This window comes from Eutrigla gurnardus (genome assembly GCF_963514095.1).
Source record: "Eutrigla gurnardus genome assembly, chromosome: 13".
Lineage (NCBI taxonomy): Eukaryota > Metazoa > Chordata > Actinopteri > Perciformes > Triglidae > Eutrigla > Eutrigla gurnardus.
In genome coordinates, this window is record NC_139936.1 from 6243218 (window position 1) to 6264628 (window position 21411).

Sequence of the window (21411 nt, forward strand, 5' to 3'; positions counted from 1 at the left end):
TTTGTTTGCTCTGGAGTCACTGGAGTTTTCCCAATTAGTAGACTTTTTGTGTTCAACCTTTTAAGATATAAAATGATACAGAATGCTATGTTATAGAAGTAAGAAGAAGTAATACTTTTCTGCTTCAAGCAGTAACATAGTCTTTAAAATACATCAATAGTGCAGGAGCTCAGTCGCAGAGCTTCACATGGGACAACTCAAGTATTAACACGGATCAGGTTTGATCCAACAGTGCTGATCTGAATTGTCAGAGCAGAAGGTGAAGCCTTTCAAAAAGGTTTCTGCTTGTTGCCATTACGGGAAGATTACTGCAGGCGCCTGGATTAAACACAAGTTGAAGATCAAGTTTTTGTGCAATGAAATGCCACTGAAGCAGAGCGGGTTTTACAGACGGACTGTTGCAGCATTTCAAGTGTTTATTCTCAGAGAATACGAGCTTTAAGTAACATTTCAACAGCGATAAAACACAATTTTAGGTGTGTGTGTGTGTGCGTGTGCGTGTGCGTGTGCGTGTGCGTGTGCGTGTGCGTGTGCGTGTGTGTGCGTGTGTGTGTGTGTGTGTGTGTTCAGTCGGATATCCTGACAGCTTGGCCTGTGTAAATACCGTTGATTGGGCCTTGGCATAGTTTGGTTATCGGATCGTTTGGTTTCTGTGCTCGGCACTACCATCACAGCACAACCATAACGGTGGAGCCTCCGCCAGAGGTTTACTTTATGCCTTTCCCTGATCCGGCTTTACTTCTGACACAATAATACATGTGGAACAGAACAGACATTATGTGGTGGACGGGAGTTTGACGGTATATGTGTTTTATAAGGAAAATAGGCTTCTGCCCATTATTTCTTGCACAAAAAGAGATTGTGTAATACACTGCCCTTCAATGGATTATTATATTATTGCAGGATGCCACTTTAATTATTGTCATTGGTTTCCATCTGCCCTATACCTTGTGACTTCATCATCACATCAGCATTTTTTTTCTAAAAAGCATTGCAATATATTCACACGTAAATCCCATTTCCTTGTCGACTGAATAAGCAAGATGCTTTTCATTTGTGGCGAGTGGAATATTACCTCACTAATATCATTTTAAGTTGTCCTTTAGGAGACTTTGGTGCTGTTTAAATCCCCTCCTGATTAAGGGGCCCCGTTGCTTGGGCTGTGGGGATTACACTGGTTCCAGCCCACTCTCTGCAGGGCACCTGACTGAATCCTCCGCAGCAAAGCCATGAGTTTGACAACCAAGACATTCCCCTTTTTGCATGCTTTCCCCTTCTTTTGCAACATTCGTCTTTCCTTGCCTGCTTTTCAACAGAAACGTCTTCCCTCCTTATACTGTTTTCCTGCCTATCTTTCGCCAAGTGGGATATTTAATGAGTGCAGAGGTGTCCGTCGGATCACCATCTCTCAGCAGCGGTCTACATCATTTTGACATCCACGCTTCATCACTTGATGAGGGGCCAAAGAGGAAAAACAATGCTCGGGGCCCTGTAGTTACTGGGGATGACGTTGGACCGCTTGTATGCCTTGTGTATGGGTTTCTCAGCCAGAGCAATATAAAACTTAATGAAACTTTTCCCTAGCATCACCTTTCAACGCGTCACGATGGGAACGTGCCTGTGGTTCACCACGCCACGTTTTTCAGTCGTGATGTTTACAGTGATGCGTCACCTCGGAGCCCACTGCACCACTCTGTACAATTAATGCTCTCCTCTCCCCGTTCTCCACCACCAACTCTCTCATTCAGTCACTTCCTCTCTCTTACTCACATTTCTCAACCTCTACCCATAAACTTTCACACGTCTCTGCAGGGCAGACGGACGGAGGAATGCGTGCACTGCTGGGGTCGCCGCATGGACACTATATGAGTAACATGCCTGTTACTTTGGGGGGGTTTTAGCAGTGGAGTCTGGACTTTTTTGCCCATGTTTGGCTAGAGGAAATGAGGGCTGTGGGGACGTCTCTGAGTTCCCCCGCTCCAACACAGCCAGAGAGGTAGACGGCGAGACTAAAAATAGCACAAAGCCCAGGTCAGCTTTGAGCCAAGAGTAAAAAGTTTGGGGGTTGATGGGGGAGGGGAGAAAAAACACATGATGTAAAATGAAATGATCACAAGGGGAAGCTTGTGGAAAGGTAGATGTAATGAAAAGCTGAGCATGAAATACGCATTCAAAAGGTTGCATTGTTAAATTCACAGGTCTTGACGAATGAGTCGAACGCGTGTGCACAATATCTGCAAAACAAAAGGCAAAAAGGAAGGAAGGAATGATCTGATGGAGAGCTTAATCTGGGCAGTGAATTCTGGCGGGAGCTCCCAGCCTCGCATCCATTTTCTCATATCTTCCTCTCCATGCGCTGTTTATCATATCGCGACAGCGTGCATAACCACAAATCTCTCATATCTCCCCCGCTGGCAAAGATGGAATGAATAAATGACCCATGAGCCCACAAGATCTTCCTGTCAGGGAGACGCAGAGGGTGGGAAGTGCGGAGTCGAGGGAGAGAAGATGGGGATGAGATATTGCTCCGGGTTTGTGAAAGAGGTATGTTGTGCCGCAGGATTTAAAGTAGGAGGGGAAGAAATATGTGTTGTCGGAGACGGAGGTCAGAATAATGAATTAAGCACGGAGATGATGGTGAGATATCAACGGAATATATGGCGAGAGGAGAGACGGTGACATGAACGAGGGATATGAGAAATGGTTATTGGTTCTGTGGCTCCAAACACATTCTCATAGGTTCATTTTGCTCTTTCTTATTGTATAACGATGAAATGCATTCCTTGAGAGCATCGAGACGAAATTGGATGAGAGTACGAGGGAGGAACATCTCCCATGAAGTTGCATTAGAAGTGACAACACAAAAGAAGTGTGTGTTTGAGTATTTCCTGCATATGATACCACAGTGAAATGTCTCATAGTGTAGCCTGGTGTAGAGGAATGCCTTGGATAAGTGGAAACAAGGCCTTCCAGCACGGCTCACCATCTGCTTCTGTTATGTTCATCTTGAAATGGTAGAGTGTAGCATGTTTCAAAGTATTACAGGGGCTCTGGTAGTCCAAAGCAAACAATCCCTATTGTTACTGGCTAAGGCTTACACTATATTATGTGTGTGTGTGTGTGTGTGTGTGTGTGTGTGTGTGTGTGTGTGTGTGTGTGTGTGTGTGTGTGTGTGTGTGTGTGTGTGTGTGTGTGTGTGTGTGGCTGTGTGGCTGTGTTTATGTATGCCTTTGTCTCTGTATACTCTGAGATGAATGGTTGTTTGTTTGTTTTATAGCTGCGCAGATTCCATTCCTCTTTGTTAATTACTCTTAAAAACACGTTGGCGGTGTTTCAGATAATACCATTTTCTTCTTCTCTTTGCATCAGCCTCTCCCCCCCCGTTCATGCCCCTCACTCCCCTCAATGATGGCCTCTTTCCCTACATTTTCGCGTGTCTCCTCTCCTCTCTCCACCCTCCGTCCCTCCCTTGGAGCTGAGGTCATAGCTGGCCCAGTTTGGAGGTGGGCTGGAGTGCCGACATGAGAGAGTCTGTTTTTCTCATCAGTCGGCGTAGCTCTTCAGAAGCCTACATGTGTGAAATAATAGGGGTCTATCTGCTCTGTTAGTTAGGGACGATACTAACAAAGCTAATCAAGTGGTGAGACAGAGAAAGAAGTGGCTTACTTGGATGTGGCATAAAAGAAGGAGGAGCTGTTTTGGATGCATTGTCTTGCTCAAGGACACTTCAGCAGTAGTATACACTTGTAATGTGAACCTGAACCTTCACCATCTGTGTGAGCGTCCCTCCGTACTCGCTACACCACACCGCCGGCTCGTCCAGATTATCAATCAGTGGTGTACCACAGGGTTTGACATCATCCTCTGTTCCACTTAATAGCGCTGTAGTGGAAGCACGGCTTTCGCAAACATGTAATATCCAGAGCTGCGAACTATTAAGGGGCCTTTCTCGTCGAAGAGAATCCACTCATTTCATGTCGAGGATTCACTAAACAGATAGAAATAGTGTAATAGCAGGTTTCATTTCGGTTTCAGCCATGCAGATAATCTTGTAAAAACCAGCTGAGGTCTGAGACTTTCATGGAAAGTAGAAAGAGGTGCAGGATGGTGACCTGAGCCACTAAATAAACTCTATTGTGCTTTTCAAAAAAGGGGAGTATGATGGCTCTTCCAAATGCTTTATTATATTAAAGTTTATAAAAAGGGATCAGCTCATATTTCTATAAAAACCAGATTTCATAGACATTGCATGTGTAAACGGCTCAACCTTATTAGTATCCTAGACAGGGATTACAGTAAGTCAAGTCTTGAGGAGGAAAAATGCCCTGAAAATAAGATCTTTACAAATCCCGTCTGAGTGAAAAGCTCCGACGGAACAAAGAGCGTCCCACAGCACAGTGTATCCTCAAGCCTGCTCCAGTGTGGGTGGAGAATTTGCACATGCAATTAAGACTCCTTCAGAGGCACAGTGACCTCCGACCTTGACTGCTTGTGAATATTGACCTTCAGGAATGTCTTAGGATCAGCCGGTGTGTGTGTGGATCGGTGTCTAAGCCCTGGCTGCTGCTCCGACTAATGAAGGGAGTGGAGTTTGTTGTGTTATTAGAGCTATTGTGGCTAAGCTAATCCCCAGAGAGATATGTGGAGCATCCGGGTGACACAAAGCTCATTTTAATGCCGGAAATGACTGGAGAATGTTTCCATGATTTTTTTTTTCTATTCTTCTATTCGCCATCTTATTTAAAAATACTTGCCTGATGATATGATGAATATTCAGTAAAAACCTCTCAGTTTTAACAGCGCAATAAAACCAATGAGAGAGCAGTCCCCCTGCCTCCTCACAGACCCAGGACCAGCATGCAGCTGGCTCAATAGAGCGCACAGTATGGTGATTGTGCCCTCAGAACACACACACACACATACCGATTGACTTTTGTCACTCTTTGTTCTTCGGACAGACGGTGACTTGTTGTATCAGGAAAAAATAACAGTGATTCAGAGATGCTTATTGAGTGAGCTGGCCTCCGCCTTCATGGCAAACCACTGTCGTTTTTAACCGATTCTTTACATATAAAAGGCCAAACCCTCGTTCTCACTGTCTCTCATTCACTCACTCCTCCAGACACACATAACAAACACACAACACTCACCTTTGGCCTGGTTGTAATAGCTGCTCCATGGCCTTACACTCCTGCTACCCAGCTCCAGATGTTGTTGACACACCCCCAGGAGTCCTACAGGGAGAACTTTACACAGACACATGCACACACTCAGTCCTATAAAGCTCTGACAATTCATCTCTCTGCAGGCCACCTCGTAAAGTCACTCACACTCACACACACACGTTTACCCCCAGTTGAGCTTCAAACATCCACATGAATCAGGATTATGTTGGAAGCATGTCATGTCAAATCGCACATGGGGATCATTTTGGACTCTGAACTGGTGTGGATGACAGCCGGGGAGATGGGTAGGGTTGTAAGTCATGACAACCTTGTTTCTCTTCTGGTTTGTTTCCCTCTGTTTGATTATGAAGTCACACTTTTCAGCAGCGGAACGAGCTCAGAGTTTGTTCAGCAGCATGAGTTGTATCTCGCTGGTGTCGTGGAAACACCTCATGAGTTGTTGAGTTACCCCAGTGACCCGCAGTTTGAATGACTGAAGGGTGCGGTAGGACAGGTTTTCACCTGCTAAATGCCAAAAAGCCTGTAGCTGTATTTCACATTCGGGAGCGATCCATCTGTGAGGCTATGAATGAAGGTTATTGTGCTGCTGAGTGCCCTCCTGTTTTACGTCGGTACTCCGGAGGCCTCTGGCAAAGACGGAGGAAAAAAGTGAACAAATGCATCTGTCACAGTTGAAGAGAATACATTTTTTTTGTTGGTGCGATGATGGTTGTTATGGTTTAGATGTGCAGTAAAACATCTGGCTCTGCATGTGTGTGTGTGTCCCATGCATAATGAAAGACTGAACACATGGCGTACCCAGCTGTCCACACGCTCATGCTTAGGATGTGAGCGTTTTAGATGAGCCTTTACTTCTGGGTGAAATCAAACAAGTCGTCGTTTAGTCCGGATGATCAGAATCAGTGTTTTGTTGACTGTCGTGTCTTCGTCGCCTACATTTCTGACCTGTGTGCTTGTCTCTATGTCCACAGGGCAATATTCACATACGATGGAATCACCAACAAGCTCAAACTGGCTGACTCGGGAGGTAAGACAGACTTGTCATGTGGTACGTTTGTTAGAAATGCAAACTCTCAATGTCTAAGCCTTAAAAACAATGACGCTTGTCAGCTTGTTCTTTCTGGCCTGAAAGGAATTCACGAGTCCTCTCGCGTTTAGAGAATACTCAAACATTCGTACAATCTGAGAGAAAATGTTGAACCCTCCATCAGTCTTTCCTTTTGTTCCCCTTCCGACTCCTTCCCAATGTCTGTCTCCTTTTCTCACAGCGGGAGGTTTGGCAGAGCTGGCAGGGAAGTTTCACATCTCCAAGCCTCAATACGGACTTTGCAAAGTGGGAAGTGTGGAGACGGGAGGCCCCCGGATTGCCATGATCAGCTGGGTGAGTGGCAGACTCATGGGGGCTTAGCTCGTGTAAGCACAAGCTTATCATGTTAAAGAAACACATACCAGCACAAAACTACAACAACACACAGAAGCTTTGCACACTACATGCAAACAGGAAGCACACACACACACACACACACACACACACAGTGCTCATTTTATACAGCAAAGTAATTCAGTATTAATCTATAAAATGTTCTGCTCCACATTCTGTGGTCCGGTTTTGACGGAGGCTTATTTGGCATCTGACGTGGGAAAATGCTGTGAGAACGTGCTATTACGCCATTGTAGTAAAAAAAATTAAATTAATCACAGGGTGTGACAGTCGTGGGACACTCAAATGATTCAGAATGTTTTTTTCTTTACATGAAGTTGTAATGAATGAGTAGGCTGCCTCTGATTGGTTTAAATTCCACCTTTTCTACTAGATAATTGGCCAAGAACCAGATGCTGGGAGAAGGTTAACAGTGTGGCAGCAGTCATGGTGGCATTTTGTTACATTAGGCCTCTAAATGTACTTTATAATGCTGCATAGTTCGGTGATGATGCTGGAAACTGTACTTCACAATGACTTAACATTTTATTCCAGTGAGTCATCTGTCCAAATGGTGAAACACAGATTAGACTCGATGTGAATCCTTTTGTCCCTCAGCCTCGCTTCCTCCTCCTTTTTTTAGTCCCCAGCGAGAGAGGTAGAGAGAGAGAGGTATGATATGAATGTAAGTGTCTACATCCTGTGTTTGTCCGCAGGTCGGACAAAACGTGGAGGACTTCCGAAGGACAGAATGTGCCGGCCACATTCCAGCCATCAAAAACTTCTTTAAGGTGCAGTACATCATGACGTGCTTTACTCACTATTGTGCACTTAATTCAGTAATGTGTCTGTTTTGTTTGCTGTCCCCATCAAACCATGCATTAAGGATGACATAAGTCCTGCTGTATGTTAAGCATTGAGGTGGGACAGACTCAGTCCAGTACATTAAAACACCCGGCACTCTGTTTCTCCAGAATCCCCGCTAGAGCCCGACCGATAAAGGATTTTGAAGGCCGATACGATACAAATGTTTGTTGATTTAAAAATCTGATATTCCGATATATCGGCCGATATTTTTTTTTATTTCAGAAACGCGTAACAAAACATTAACAGATTTCCCTAACATTAGTTATTTGTAGTTATTTATGAGTCTTCACTAAAATAATATGATAATGTAGTTTAAAAATAAACTTGTTTATTCTATTGTCACAACGGAACAGAAGAACATCAAAATATATTAAAGTTCTGATAAATAAAATGTATAAAAATACAAATTTAAGATATAAAACTTAAAGTCCTTTGAACAAAAACACCATAACAACAACGACCAAACACAAAGTTACCAGTATTAAAAGACTTGGTAAGCTTTATAAATATAACTTCAAACAAGACTGGAGACAAATTCTGTTAAGTTCTATGAGGGTGTTTCGTAAAATATTAATTTAACGGCCATTATAAATGCCGATACCGATAGTTTGGAAAATGCCTAATATCGGCCCGCCAATATATCGGTCGGGCTCTAATCCTCGCCTCTTCATTCCTTTTTTTTCTTTTTTATATCTGGACTTTGTACTTGAAAACTATATTTTCTCACAGCAGTTTACTTTGTATTGTTTTGAGAGTTTCCTGTCCTCCCTCCACTTCCTGTTATATCTGGGTGTTTGTTATGCGAGTAGCCTTTCTGCTACCAGGGGGAGATAGCTGGATTTTGGCTTGAACGCTCCATTTGTGATGCAGATCAAAATCAACTGTTGATATGAGAGACAGGAAGTAAAGCAAATAGAGTACTGTTTATGATTCAGGTGTAGTACATGGGCGTCTTCGTCCATCACCAGCTTGGTTGCAGAGCCTCTCCCTCCCTGCATCTCAGACAGTGTTTGTTTAGTATTTCAATCTAAGTAGGAGACGTTCGAGTGACCCCGAGGTTTACTAGTTTCCATATAAAGGCATCACCCGGTCAACTGCAGAAGCATCTGTGGAATGTTTGTTGTTTTTTGTCTCTTTTTTTTTGTTGTTGATACAGTGAATGCCTAGTCTGGGATTTTGTGAGCCCACTGTCAGAAAGCACCTAACCCGTGTGTGTGTGTGTGTGTGTGTGTGTGTGTGTGTGTGTGTGTGTGTGTGTGTGTGTGTGTGTGTGTGTGTGTGTGTGTGTGTGTGTGTGTGTGTGTGTGTGTGTGTGTGTGTGTGTGTGTGTGTGTGTGTGTTGGGGGTTCTGTGTACATATTCATGTGGGATTTTCAAAATTGTAGAGAAATTATCACATGGTCACTATGGCATGGAGTGAAAATAATGGTCTCTCCTTGTGAGGATTGTGGGAGAACTGTAACCCCTGACCTTAGGGAACACGCATACATTAACAGGCCAGACCTGTGTCATGGCAATGCAATCAACTTGTGGTCACCACATCTCTGTGAATACGACAATAAGGGGAACAGAAGTTATTTATTTTAGATCAAACTGACCTCCTGACAGTTGTTAGTCTAAACTGTAAGAATTAGAAAAAGTGTGTGAGTTTAACTTTCCTTTTCAAAGCCGTTCAGAATGAGATTTATTGGTTGTAGCCGGTTCAGACTTAAAGAGAACAGGCTGTTTCACCTCGCACCGTGGACTCCATGGCCAAGCATATGGATTGCATTTGTAGAACTATCCTGACCTGAGATGATGGTGATGATACATACTGTAACTATGCTATCATGTCTTTAATTCAGTCTAAATTTGCCAGCAGACCTGATGTTTTTCACATTCTGTTAATGACGCATCATCATCCACCTTCCCCTTTGATAATGAGCTTCATACGCTGGCAGAGAATAAAGTAGACATCATGGGAAGCTAATTATGAATCAAACCGCTTTGTTTTACAGTTTCTACTAATCTCTACAAAGATTTCACAGCCACCTGGCAAAAATAAGCACAAGAGAAGTTACAGTGTTTTGATTCATATTTCTACCTAGTATTTGTATTTTTATCCATATAATAATTCTGTTTCTTGTCCAATTAAAATGGATTCATCTTGATTAATCATTTAAGTAGATCAATCGATGAATTCCTTGTGAGGTAAAGTTGATGGTGAATGTGTTTTGAATGGATTTTTTTTAATGTTAAGCAGCTTTTCCATTAATCCAAAATAAATACCAAAGACATAAAGCATTTCTGAAAACACATAGGCTACCTGTTTTCAGGTCACCTCCCTCATTTTGATACTTTTGTAAAACAATAATTCAACATTGAGCACTAGTTGTTTTTAGCAGAAGATGCTAACACTGAAGGATAGTTGCTGTGATATGACCTATTTCTCGAAGGCAAGGCAGTGTTGTATTTTCCTGTTTGCATGAAATAAACTTATACCAAAGCCTTAAACAATCCTGATACTCAGATACAATCCTGCTTGACCTTGGGATGACTGGGAAACCGATAACCCACATCCATAAAATGAGACATGATAATAACCGGGGGCTCAATTAGCTTGTTTTCTCAGAATATTGACTTTCATTGCCTTGGATAGAGTTTGTTAGAATTTCCCTCGGCACTTTTCAGATTGTGTTCTTTCTCTCCTTCCCTTTTCTCACTTTGTGTCTGTCTTCCTGGCTCGCTGTTCTGCATGTCCCAGCTGGCAGAGAGGGGGGGGTTTGTTAAGGCGAGTCGGCGGCAGCAGATTTGGGTACGTGACATACTGTACTCACAGTGTGGCATGGAGTTATGAAGATATGAATAGGCTGCAGATGTTTCTATTGTTCGGCATTTCAACTGAAATATTAGCAGAATAAAGTTCAGAGTTGCGTGTGCGTGCAGGGACATGTAGATGTTGATACTGTGAGCGATAACTAGAGGAGAAGATAGATATGAGAGTATCTGATATGCAGTCGGCTGTTCAGATATGAGTAAGTGGTGTAAACATGGAAACGAAGACAGAGAGGAAGTTGATTTTTAACTCTAATCTTTTAATTTTACAGAATACATCTTAACTTTATCAAACATAATAATCATCACTACATTTGGCCACTGGAACGATGCCAAATGTATTTTAATGTGGAGGCCTCTTTTGCTCCTTCTGTCTTATTCAAACTGAGGAGCTCTCAAATGTAAACGCCATACTTTTTGAGGAACATAATGTCCTATAAATATAAGTCTTACTGTTCATGAATCAACTTACATGATTCAGAACTGTAATAATCTAGTTATGTCGGAATTCAGCATTGATGCAAATTCAAGTCATGACACTTGAAGTGACCCGTCAGTCATCTGGGTCAGACTTGAACTGGGGAACCAAACAGTAGATCCACATCAGCCTCCTGCCTCTCGCAGTCTCAACAACTCCGGAGGGTGATGGTGACACATTTGCCTAAATAGAGAAGTTTCCTATTGACACTGTTACATGAGCCCATATGGAGTAAAAAGCCAAAACACATGTTATGGGGTTGAAACAGAGTGAAAAGACTGAGAAGAGGGTGGGGGCTTTATTTGATATATGACACTTATTATTTACATGTTGAATGACTTCCAGCAATATTATATTATGAAAAGAGCTATGGAACAGGTATGAAAAGATTTGGATTTGTATAAAGTATGCAGGGAAGAACATTTAGACAGTTTTTTTGTGCATACTGTCCTGTTATCGGTATATGTCAGTCTGTTAGAGTCACCTACACACTGCATCTTTAATAACATCCATTGCCATGCTTCCATATGAACCCTGGCAGCTTGTGTACCCTGTACTTGATGAAGTACAGGACATAATGATGTGGGACTGGTGTCGGTAATTGGGGCCAAACATTTTCTGCTACTGGGAGCCGGATTGTGGTTCCGTCTATATCCAGGATTTTCCCAGCATCCCTGGCAGCACGGCGGACTGCCTGTCTGGTCTGTGTGTGTGCAGTTGGCAGTGACAGCTAGAGTGATATGGATTATACACTGTACTGACATGTATTATAGGGCGCACTGAATGCTCTGTTCAGTGTCAGTGTCAGTGTTGTCATTCAGATAAAGCTGTGGTTTCCTGTTGGAGGCTGACAGACCTGGCCCTCCATCAACAAGCCTGCTCTTACTCTCCATGGAAATGATTCCGAGGCCCTCGCCGCATACAAATGCCTGTGTATAAATGCATGAGTTCAGCTTATGTTAACACCTAATTGTCCCGTAGAAATAGCAGCAGTGGAACACTGTGTTTTTGGTTATCTGTTAATACATCTATGCAATATATATCTATAAATCTCCCTTGAGCTTGACTTCCAGATATTGAGCAACCGCTGCGTGTTAAGTCAGATCATCTCTATTTTTCTACATTTTTGCAAAAACACATGCTTTCACATCCTCTTTTACTCACTTTCCCTATCTCACCCCCTGGGTTTTCATTTTTCCCATCCCCCCCTCTGCCAACTATAACCATCCAAACCAATGCATTCCTGTCCACACACTAAACCCAAGGAGTCATTTTGCTCTCACAATCTTCGTAACTGAAGCAGTTGCACAACTGTTTGGCTCCAAGTTTGCATAACTCCACGTAAGACCAAGAGAAAACCACCAGAGGGACTGTGTGTACTTGTGTGTGTGTGGATTTCTCTGTGTGTGTATGTGTGTGGCTACATTACAGTATGTAAGGGTGGATGAAATCCACATCTGTCTTACTCTACTTGCCATTTCGTGTTTTTATTCCCTGCCCCTCCATGTTTCAGGAAGCACATGCGTTCATTAGTGCGGAGAACGTGGAGGATGTGACCGAGGAGAAGATAAGAGCAGAGATCAGCAAGGCCCAGGCTCATACTCCTGCCCAGTGGGTGAGAAGGAGCTCCAGGTCTGTGGACAAGGAGGAATTAGTGGTGAGTATACTGCAGTACCTTATCTACCCACCAGATGGAGACAGAGACTTTCATATGTACCGAGAGCTAGAAACTTTTCTCTGTGCCTTCAGTGTTTACCTTTCTTCAAGTATGTTTATTCAGTCTTGCACATGAAAATAATGAATAATTTGTTCACTTATCGTTACTGACAATGATGCAGTAATACAGTGACACCACCTGTGTACACACGTGGCTCTGCATTCACTATTCCTTTGTTTTTCTTATAGGGTACAAACTACAGAAAGACTAACGCTGCAATGGAGATGAGACGAATAAACAGAGACTCCTTCTGGGCCCGAGCAGAGGTAGGTCAAAATGCACCTTCTCTCTATTTGGTCACATTCGAGGGGCTAAAATATATGTTTACTGCCAATTACATTTGGAAAGCTGGAGATATATATATTTGAAAAGTGAAATAAAAGTATAATATATTCTGTTGTGTCTGTCAGCGTGAAGAGGAAGAGAGGAAAGAACAAGAAAAGCGACGAGCGACAGAGGAGAGACGCCGCCTTGAAAGAGAGAGAGTTTCAAAGGAGCGGAGGGATGCAGAGGAGAGGGACAGAAAGATGAATGAGAAGCTCCAGATGATTGAGGAGCGCAGGTAGGAACAACAGGCCTGGTGCACCAATATTTTTCTTTAAAAAAAGGAATAAATGACTCTTGTTAGGCTAATTGAAGCCAGTTGATGCTAATCAGCACATATGAATGCACCGCCTGTTGCCATGAAAGGACATGAGACTGAAGGGCTTCTTATTGTAATTTAAATCATATGTCATAGAACTGATTTTAAGAAAATATTATTCTTTTGCACAAATGTGTCAAAAGTGTGCTTTTTGGTGTTCATAGATTCTGTTCAAAACCCAAGAAAAAAAAATCCAAATTAAAAAACGTTGGTGAATGTTAGAATCTTTGTGAAAACTGCTGAATTGGATTTTAAGATTTTGTATTTATTTTCTTTTATAAAGAATGGTTGGTGAATGAGATGGTGATAGGTTTCAACAGTGCCCTCCAGTGGCTGTGTCTTGTATAGATTGGAAGAAAAATATAAATGCTTTGAAATTAAAGATCTAAGACCTTTTGTATGTTCACCAAAGGCCGATTTGTCTCTTTTGCACAAACTTGTTAGAATCCATGTTACCTTTTACCAAGATAATCCATCCACCTGCCAGGTGTGGCATAAGATGCTGATTAAACATCATCATCATTATTACACAGGTGTGCTCTGGGATGGTCACAATTAAAGGTCACTCTAAAATGTTATATCTCACTAGGATTTCACATGCTTGTGTAGACTTGTTGTTGACTGTGGCCTGTGGACGGTTGGTCCACTCCTCTTCAATGCCAAGTTGTTGTATACACGCAGGGATTGGAACCAGAGCATCCCAAACAGGCTCAGTGGGTGGCATGTCTGAGTATGCAGGCCATGCAAGAACTGGGATGTGTTCAGCTTTTCAGGGATAGTGTATAGGATTCATCCGCTGACTTGGTGATGGCTTTATGGCAGTGAAATGAACATTCAGTTGACAGTAGCAGCTCTGGTTCCTGACAACAAGTCTGTGGCGTTGTGTTGCGTGATAAAACTGCATGTTTTCCGAGTGGCCTTTTATTGTGTCCAGCCTAAAGCACATCTGAGTAATAATCACGCGGTTTAATCAGCATCTCGAAATGCCACACCTGTCAGCTGGATGGATTATCTTTGCCAAGGAGCAGTGCTTGTCAACATGGATTTAACACAATCGTGCAAACAATTTCAGAGAAATTAGTCTTTTGTGTGCATTGAAAAAGTCTTCTTTTATCTCAGCTCATGGAAAATGGAAGGAAAAAAGAGGGGTTATATATTTTTAAGTAATAGTCACACACACACAGTGAATGCACTATGATTCTTTGGGTTGTAATAACTGGTGCTGTTTGATTCATTTTCCTGTTTCACAGAAGAAAACGGGCAGAGCAAGAAGAAGAGCTGCATAGAAAGGAGAAAGTAAAATGGGTGAGTGAAAAGAGATCTTATTAGACATTCAAAGCGTTTACAAAGTGGTCCATCCGTGTATTCATGGACACATATTTTACTGGCTTCTGATCAGGCGACGACCTCCAGTCCTGAACCGTAAAGCCAATGCAGAAATGCCTTAAACTGCATTGTGTCTGCTGGCCATCAGGGGGCGACTCCACTAGTTGCAAAAAGAAGTCTGATTGCATGGAGATTTTTCACCTCAGTAGCCATTGGACTGACCTTTTGGCTGTGAGGTCCAACTCTAATACTGTAATTGTTATTATAAGTGACCTTTGCTCCATGCAGTAGCCACCATTGTCTGCCACAACATCTGCTGATATGCACAGACTCATGGATTTCCTGCTACATGTACAAACGTGTGGACTGATTGAAATGTACAAGGGACTCTACCACTGCTGATCATTCAGCTCATAATGAAATATTTAAGATAGAATAAGAATGTTTTCATTTTTACTCCTAAAGCCAAACAAATTAACCCGACACCGTTTCCTTGTCACACACTCTGAATGGTTGCCATGCATGTAAATCTTGAAGTGGAAAGACATGACAGACTTCTTGACACTTTGACATACAATTATACTGTATGCTGAATGCACAAACACTCCTGGATTGTGTCTACCATGTTCAACCACTCCACCAGACGGTATTTTAAATGAAAGTAAGGGGGAAAACAAATCTGTTTTGGCCGTGGTTTAGAGGAGGCTTTCTTCTTTAAGCTTTCAAATGCATCTCCGGCCTTTCTCCTCAAGGCTGTCTCTAAGCTTGGTTATGAGTGCAGACTGCTCCCAGTATATACATTATGTCTGTAAGAGGCGAGAGTGAGGCTGGTTATACTTGTGCACGGTGAGGGATTTGCAGATGTTGGAGACGTCTAAGAGAAAAGCAAAAAAAGGTAGTTCAAAGGTATCTCTTTGTGTCAACAGCTACTGTGTCAATAATTAGGGCTCAGTGTCAAAACGCGTCTCAAGTGTTGTCATCTACATATTTTCAAATTATTCAAATGTATGTGAATATGTAAATGTGGTCGTTTCTGTGTTTCTGCACTGACAGGATCAGCAGCAGAGGGAGCATATGGATGATATGAGGGCTCGTCTGAGAAGGAGCGAGTCCACAGAGATGGCAGCAGTAAGTGATCTTAGAGTACGACAGTATAAACCCATACAGCTCACATTACTCAGTATTGTTTTGAAGTAGTGCTTTAACAGAGATCTGAATGTCTATTCTGTACGTTCTGTGTTGTTTAGGAGGCCGCAGCGTTAGTGTCCCAGCGCTCCATGAACCCGAGGGAGTTCTTCAGACAGCTGTCATCGTCTTCATCACAAAGTCCCACCAGCCCTGGACCCTCCCGCACCGGTCAGTGAACCCGTCTGTGAGCTGAGACACTCATGTTCACTTGAAGGTCCAGATGAACTCGAAACAAAAATCTCTTTCCTTCTCTCCAGGCAAACCCCTCAGACGATACCAGCGCAGCCTGACGGACACGGCCTTCATCTTCTCTAAAGCAGAAGGGAGCACGTCCACCTCCCCATACAGCTCACCCCTGGTCTCCCCCTTCTCCCGGGCTCCTACCTCCCCCATCTACCGTGCCACTTCTCCCCCCGCGAGCCCAGATTTTCGCCCCGTCGCCTCCCCACAAAGGCCCAGAGCCCCCATGTCACCGCCCACATCCCCTCTCCGCCCCGCCCCTCCAATCTCAGCCCTGCCCAGCGTTCCACAAACTTACAATCAAGTTCCGGATGTTTTCGAGCGCAATGCCCCGTCACCCTCAGAACCGTCCGCACCCCCGGCCTCCCCTACTCTGCTGGCTACCTTGTCACCCACTTCAGTAAGAAACAACTCCTCTCAGTCGTATTCAGAGGCCCTGCCTGTCTCGCCCCTAAATACCCAGACCCAGCTGGAGCACTTGGCGTTCTGCTTTGAGACGGGCGTAGCTCCGCAGGCTCCATCAGCTCCTCTTCCAGAGAGACCACAGCCAGACACGGGTAAGGTGGACCGGGACATAAACTATTATAGGATCGGATTATACCATGTGATTTTTCTTTTTATTGACGAAAACAACAAATTCAGGACGATGGTGCGAATGTGAAGAAAAGCCAAAGGCATTAATCCTTTGACATTAAGTAGCGGTTGTTAAATGTGTTATTACAGGCTAAAGTGACTTAGTTGCGTTTGCCAAAACCTGCTCAGGCCAGCGACTATGAATCCGTGGTCTGCTATACAGCAATGACAGAGCTGAGAATATTTTTACGGTCCAGTCACAATTAAATATTCCTAAAGTAACCATATACTTTAAGTCATGCCAAGCTAAACTGTAACGTGCACACAGAAAACCCTATTTTTGTGCTCTTTGTAGTTGAGTTTTTCTACCACAGACATACACGGTCTCCAAAGACTCATCAAAGTCCAAGTTGTGTTTTTTTAATTCTATAATTTTTTTCAATCAACAGACCTCAACACAGCCACTCAAGTGCACACTGAGCTGGTCTCAGGCATCGGCTACAAGGTACAGGCTGTCCTGGTGGAGGAGGATGAGGAAGACGACGTGGAGGAAGACGAGGCTGACAAACAACATCAGCCTTGTGTTGTTATTGCAGAGCTCGTCCAGACTGAGGTAGAGGAGCAGGAGCAAGAGGAGCAGGAACATAAGGAGGAGGAGAGTGAGGAGAAGGATGAAGAGAAAAAAGAAGTAGAAGAAGAAGAGGAGGAAGAGAAAAAAGAAGTAGAAGAAGAAGAGGAGGAGGAGGAAGGATTAAAAGAGGAAGCTGAGCATGGAACCCTGGTGGACCTGGTGGACCTGGTGGACCAGGTGGACGTGGTGCAAGAGGAAGAGAAGGAAAAGGATGATGAGGAGGAGAATGACCAATCAGAGGAGAGCCCGACCCCCGCTGAGCCTGCTGAGCTTTCAGAGAAAGAGGAAGAGTCAGAAGTCACTGGTAACATCTTGTTCTTCTAGTCTGCTTATTTGATTTCTTCCACTATTTTGTTACATGATCACACGCTGTTTCTTTTAAGTAGCTTTCCAAAAGGTAAAATGACATTTGACCTTGACAAAGTATAACACTTATGTCTTATTTCAGATGCCCAAACTATTTGTCAAGTGATCAAACACGAGACGGTCGTCCTGACAACCAATGGGATCACAAATGGAGCGGACACACAGGAACAGAATGGCATAGGTTCGGCAATCACACAATATTCCAATGATTATTCAGTGATAATACATTCAGTATTACTACTTATATTCGTTCTCTGTGATGGTTGGACTGTGATGAATGCTTGTTTTTCTCGCTGGTTTTCCTTCAGAGCGATCTTTGAGTCCCTCGGACACAGAACTCAGCTCACCGGAGCTGGCTGGCTGCTACGGCACGGCAGAGGAGGAGGACAAGGAACAGATGATCACGGAAAACGGACAAGAGGTACTGTATCGAGAAACAAATGTACAGTGTCTCTTAATCACATTTTTAATTTTATCAGCTCATTGGGTTCAAATGAAGATATCACTCGGGTCACAAACATGTTTAATTTTTTCAAAAAAGGTTCAGTAATTTGTTGGGTACTAGTTTTGGGCAGTGGATTAATACACGTGTAGTTTACTAGTGAGTATTCAAGGCAGCAGAACAGTGTATGTGGGATTTAAAGTACAAGGCTCAAGTTCATCATTAGTTGAGAGCATGTCACCCAGGGTTACGGTGTTGCTTAGTGATGCTTTTTGAATGATTTTTGGACTATTACGGTTTCTTGCAGAGAAGTATGATGCATCAGGCTTTGGTGGCCTTTTGTTGACAAAATATTTCCCAGCCTTATCATTTACAATCAAACTTAATGTGAAGAAAGATACCATGATACCAAAGTAATTTTATTTGCATTTATTCTGTCTTGTGAATGAGATGATTACACCTATTTTTCTGACTCCATCTTTTTTTTCCCCCCACCTCTCCACTTCAGGTTTTAGCCGAGCAACAAATGTGCGTCCGTGCTCTGTACGACTACCAAGCAGGTAAGCTGCCATTTAGAGGATAATCGCCACGCATGTGCACGTAAAGTGCCTCCACTTACGGTAATTGCACCGTGATTAGTTGGTCTTCACCGTGTTATCTTGCGGTTCCCACAGAGGACGAATCCGAGATCTCGTTTGAACCCGGTGACATCATCAAGGACGTGGAAACGGTGGACAAAGCCTGGTGGAGGGGATGGAGCAAAGATGGCCGTCAAGGCTTGTTTCCTGCCAATTATGTGGAGACCATATAAGCAGGCGGAGTAACCCACTCGCACACACTCAGGGACACCATCTCCCCTCACATTTGTGCATGCTTTTTTTTACCTTCATCCTCCCACTCAAACTTTGTACTCTCTATTTTGTAGGCAGGATGAAGAAGAAAATGTGGCTCCATGTTTTGTAGAAAGCATAAAGCAAAGTGCGACTCTCTATTTTGATGTCTTTTTGAGCAAAACAATATATTCTCACAAGTATGCAGAAATTACCCGGGCCTCATTTTCTTGGATAAAATAGCGGAGACCTTTTCCGGGACCAAAATAACTTATTTCCTTTTGAGATAGAGCAGGAATGTTGGTGGGAGGGATCATATCACGATGACAAAGGATCACAAACTTGCTTTTTCTTCCGTGAAACACAAACAGATTTTTCAGTGTACCGTCGTCTTTTTGATCCACGCGTATAAGAAGCGTTCCAATCTGCTCACAGTTTGCTTTGTGTCTTACATTGCTAAAAAAATAATTTACTGCTCTTGACTGGTGTGTGTGTATATATATAATCAAGATGCACCTATCAGCCATCAACTTATAATCATCTCTCCGTATCTACGGAGTTATTTTGTAGCACTGTTTTGTTACTGACAGCACATTTTAATTACACGGACGGCAGCATAATGCAAGAGGAACAAGCAGAGTTTCTGTTGCGCTTCAAGATGGGTTGTATTTTGTTCATATGGTGACGTCCTCCCATGCATTTTTGTGATTCAGTCTTAATTGTTCCAAGATTTTAAGAAATTAAAACATTATGTCAACACAGATAAAAAAAAAAATCTTCTTTTAATCTTCTGTAATATCTTGATAATCTTCACTGTATATAAGAATGTATAAAAAGCATCACAGATCTTCTCTTTTTCTATACATGTTTGTTTGTTGGTTGTATGATTGTTGGATGGTGTGTATGTTCATTGTATTTACTCCTAACTTACAAATATACAGCATCTACAAACCGCTCTCAAGTCTGTTGTTTTATTCTTCACATTTACAGGTTTCAACATTCAAACAAACGTGGATATTATTATTGACTGAGCCGTTTGTGAGTGAACACATTGTTTAAAATATGAATTCATACAGACTTATATTGTTTATTATTTGTCATGTTAAAGGACAAAGCTTTGTGCTTATTTATAACCTTTGGAGTTTTGTTTTTGTTGTCATGCATTTAAGGACAATTTGTTTCTAAATGGCAAAACATTTCCCTTTCAGATTTTTTGAATACTATTAATTAAATGTAACTTAAACACCATAACTTATTTTAGATAAAAATAATACATTTAATTTTAGAATAGCACACATTTGATTTTGTTTCATATAAAATGGATTCATCTATAGTTTGTTTATTCATTGTGAGTGGGTGTTGAGCAAAGGTTCAGTAAAGGTTGTAGTAGAAGTAGACTGCATTCAACATAATATGATATTTAAGTTTTTCATTAATAAACTTGATTTCTATTGTACTTAAGCATGGTTTCTTAAATGCATTAAACTGGGAGGAAGAGTGGATAGATTGTAGTTCTGTGTTTCCACCTATAGGTGGAGACAGTGCCTTTTCTGACACGTCAGTGAGGACATTATTGAGAGATCTCTGAAATGAACCGATTCCTCAGGACAAAAGGGGAAAATATTTTGACAGGCAGAGAGGAGGCTTATTGTTAGACACATTTTGGAAGTGGGATATCCAGACATTTCCAAAGCTAAAAATTGCTAATGCTGCTACACCTCAAACAGGATTTTCCCCCAGGGTAATAATGATTGATTGAACATGACATTAATATTTCTTAAGCATACACCTTTTTAATATTTATGCGAGGGCTAGGTTACGCTCTGGCGGTGCCAGTTCAGTAACGGTGTTTGGCAGATGTGCCTCTGTTCTGAAATAGAGAGGTAATGTTTGACATGGGTCTCATCCCGCCTGAACCGATGCCTGTTGACAGACTGACTAAATCTATCCAGGAGACTATTCTTTCCAGGTTATCCCAGTGGGCTAATCATCAGTGATGTGTGTGAAGAGGTGATGAGCCTCTTATGAAATACTAATTGGGTGGCAAGACTGTGAAAAGCTGAAATGAGCAAGATTGAGAGATAGAAAAATAAACGACTTAATTTAAGTTTTAAAAAACTGCTAAACTTTGCATTACTCATAACAGCAATGTATATAATTAAACATTGGTGTGCATGAGAAGAGAGAGGGTGAGAGAGGACATCTGTGCACGGAGAACGTGAGGGCAAATTGATATTGACGGTTGTGTCCCCTCTTCCCTCACTTCGCCGTATCCCCGTTCCCATGGTTATCCCCACAACTCAAGAGATCCCTTGTCTCCTCGGATTAGTTGAGTGATAGGGAGACGCTGGCTAATGTGCCAGTCGACTTTCCCTACCCCTCTGTCTTAAGGCTGTCCATTCCTTCTGACCCTCATCAGGAACAAAAAACCCCTCTGACTAGGGTGCTAAACTAACAGAACAGCCCTCCCTCCCCTCCCCCCCTTTATCTCTTGTTTAACTGACAGAGCCTATCTGGCCGGTGGAGGGCTGACAAGTGTGGGACAGCCGAGGTGAAGTGGCGGTAGGGAAGTGTCACTCATTGTAGTGTTATCAGCACAAAGGCCAATGGCAGACACCTAATCTGACCTGGCTGCTGATGGCTCGTGGGCTTATTGGCTGGGGTTTCTGCTCGGAAGCTGATTCTGGTCA

General features: G+C 42.7%; 2 protein-coding genes across 2 annotated transcripts in view; one reads left to right on the forward strand and one right to left on the reverse strand.

Annotated features, from left to right (window-relative positions):
- LOC311023184 (uncharacterized protein) overlaps positions 1-19478 on the forward strand; it is a 29869-nt gene extending 10391 nt beyond the window's left edge. Inside the window, exons 2-16 of the mRNA XM_084024883.1 lie at positions 6158-6213; positions 6455-6567; positions 7323-7397; positions 12279-12422; positions 12671-12748; positions 12893-13044; positions 14376-14430; positions 15505-15579; positions 15699-15807; positions 15897-16436; positions 16902-17387; positions 17532-17630; positions 17758-17870; positions 18400-18451; positions 18566-19478. Of these exons, the coding sequence (XP_083881009.1) occupies positions 6158-6213; positions 6455-6567; positions 7323-7397; positions 12279-12422; positions 12671-12748; positions 12893-13044; positions 14376-14430; positions 15505-15579; positions 15699-15807; positions 15897-16436; positions 16902-17387; positions 17532-17630; positions 17758-17870; positions 18400-18451; positions 18566-18702 (2284 nt within the window). The 3' untranslated portion in view covers positions 18703-19478. The remainder of the gene's footprint in view (positions 1-6157; positions 6214-6454; positions 6568-7322; positions 7398-12278; positions 12423-12670; positions 12749-12892; positions 13045-14375; positions 14431-15504; positions 15580-15698; positions 15808-15896; positions 16437-16901; positions 17388-17531; positions 17631-17757; positions 17871-18399; positions 18452-18565) is intronic.
- Positions 1-21411, reverse strand: part of LOC311023251 (ras GTPase-activating protein 1-like) — a 389455-nt gene that overhangs the window by 33765 nt on the left and 334279 nt on the right. The gene's annotated exons all lie outside the window — the stretch shown is intronic.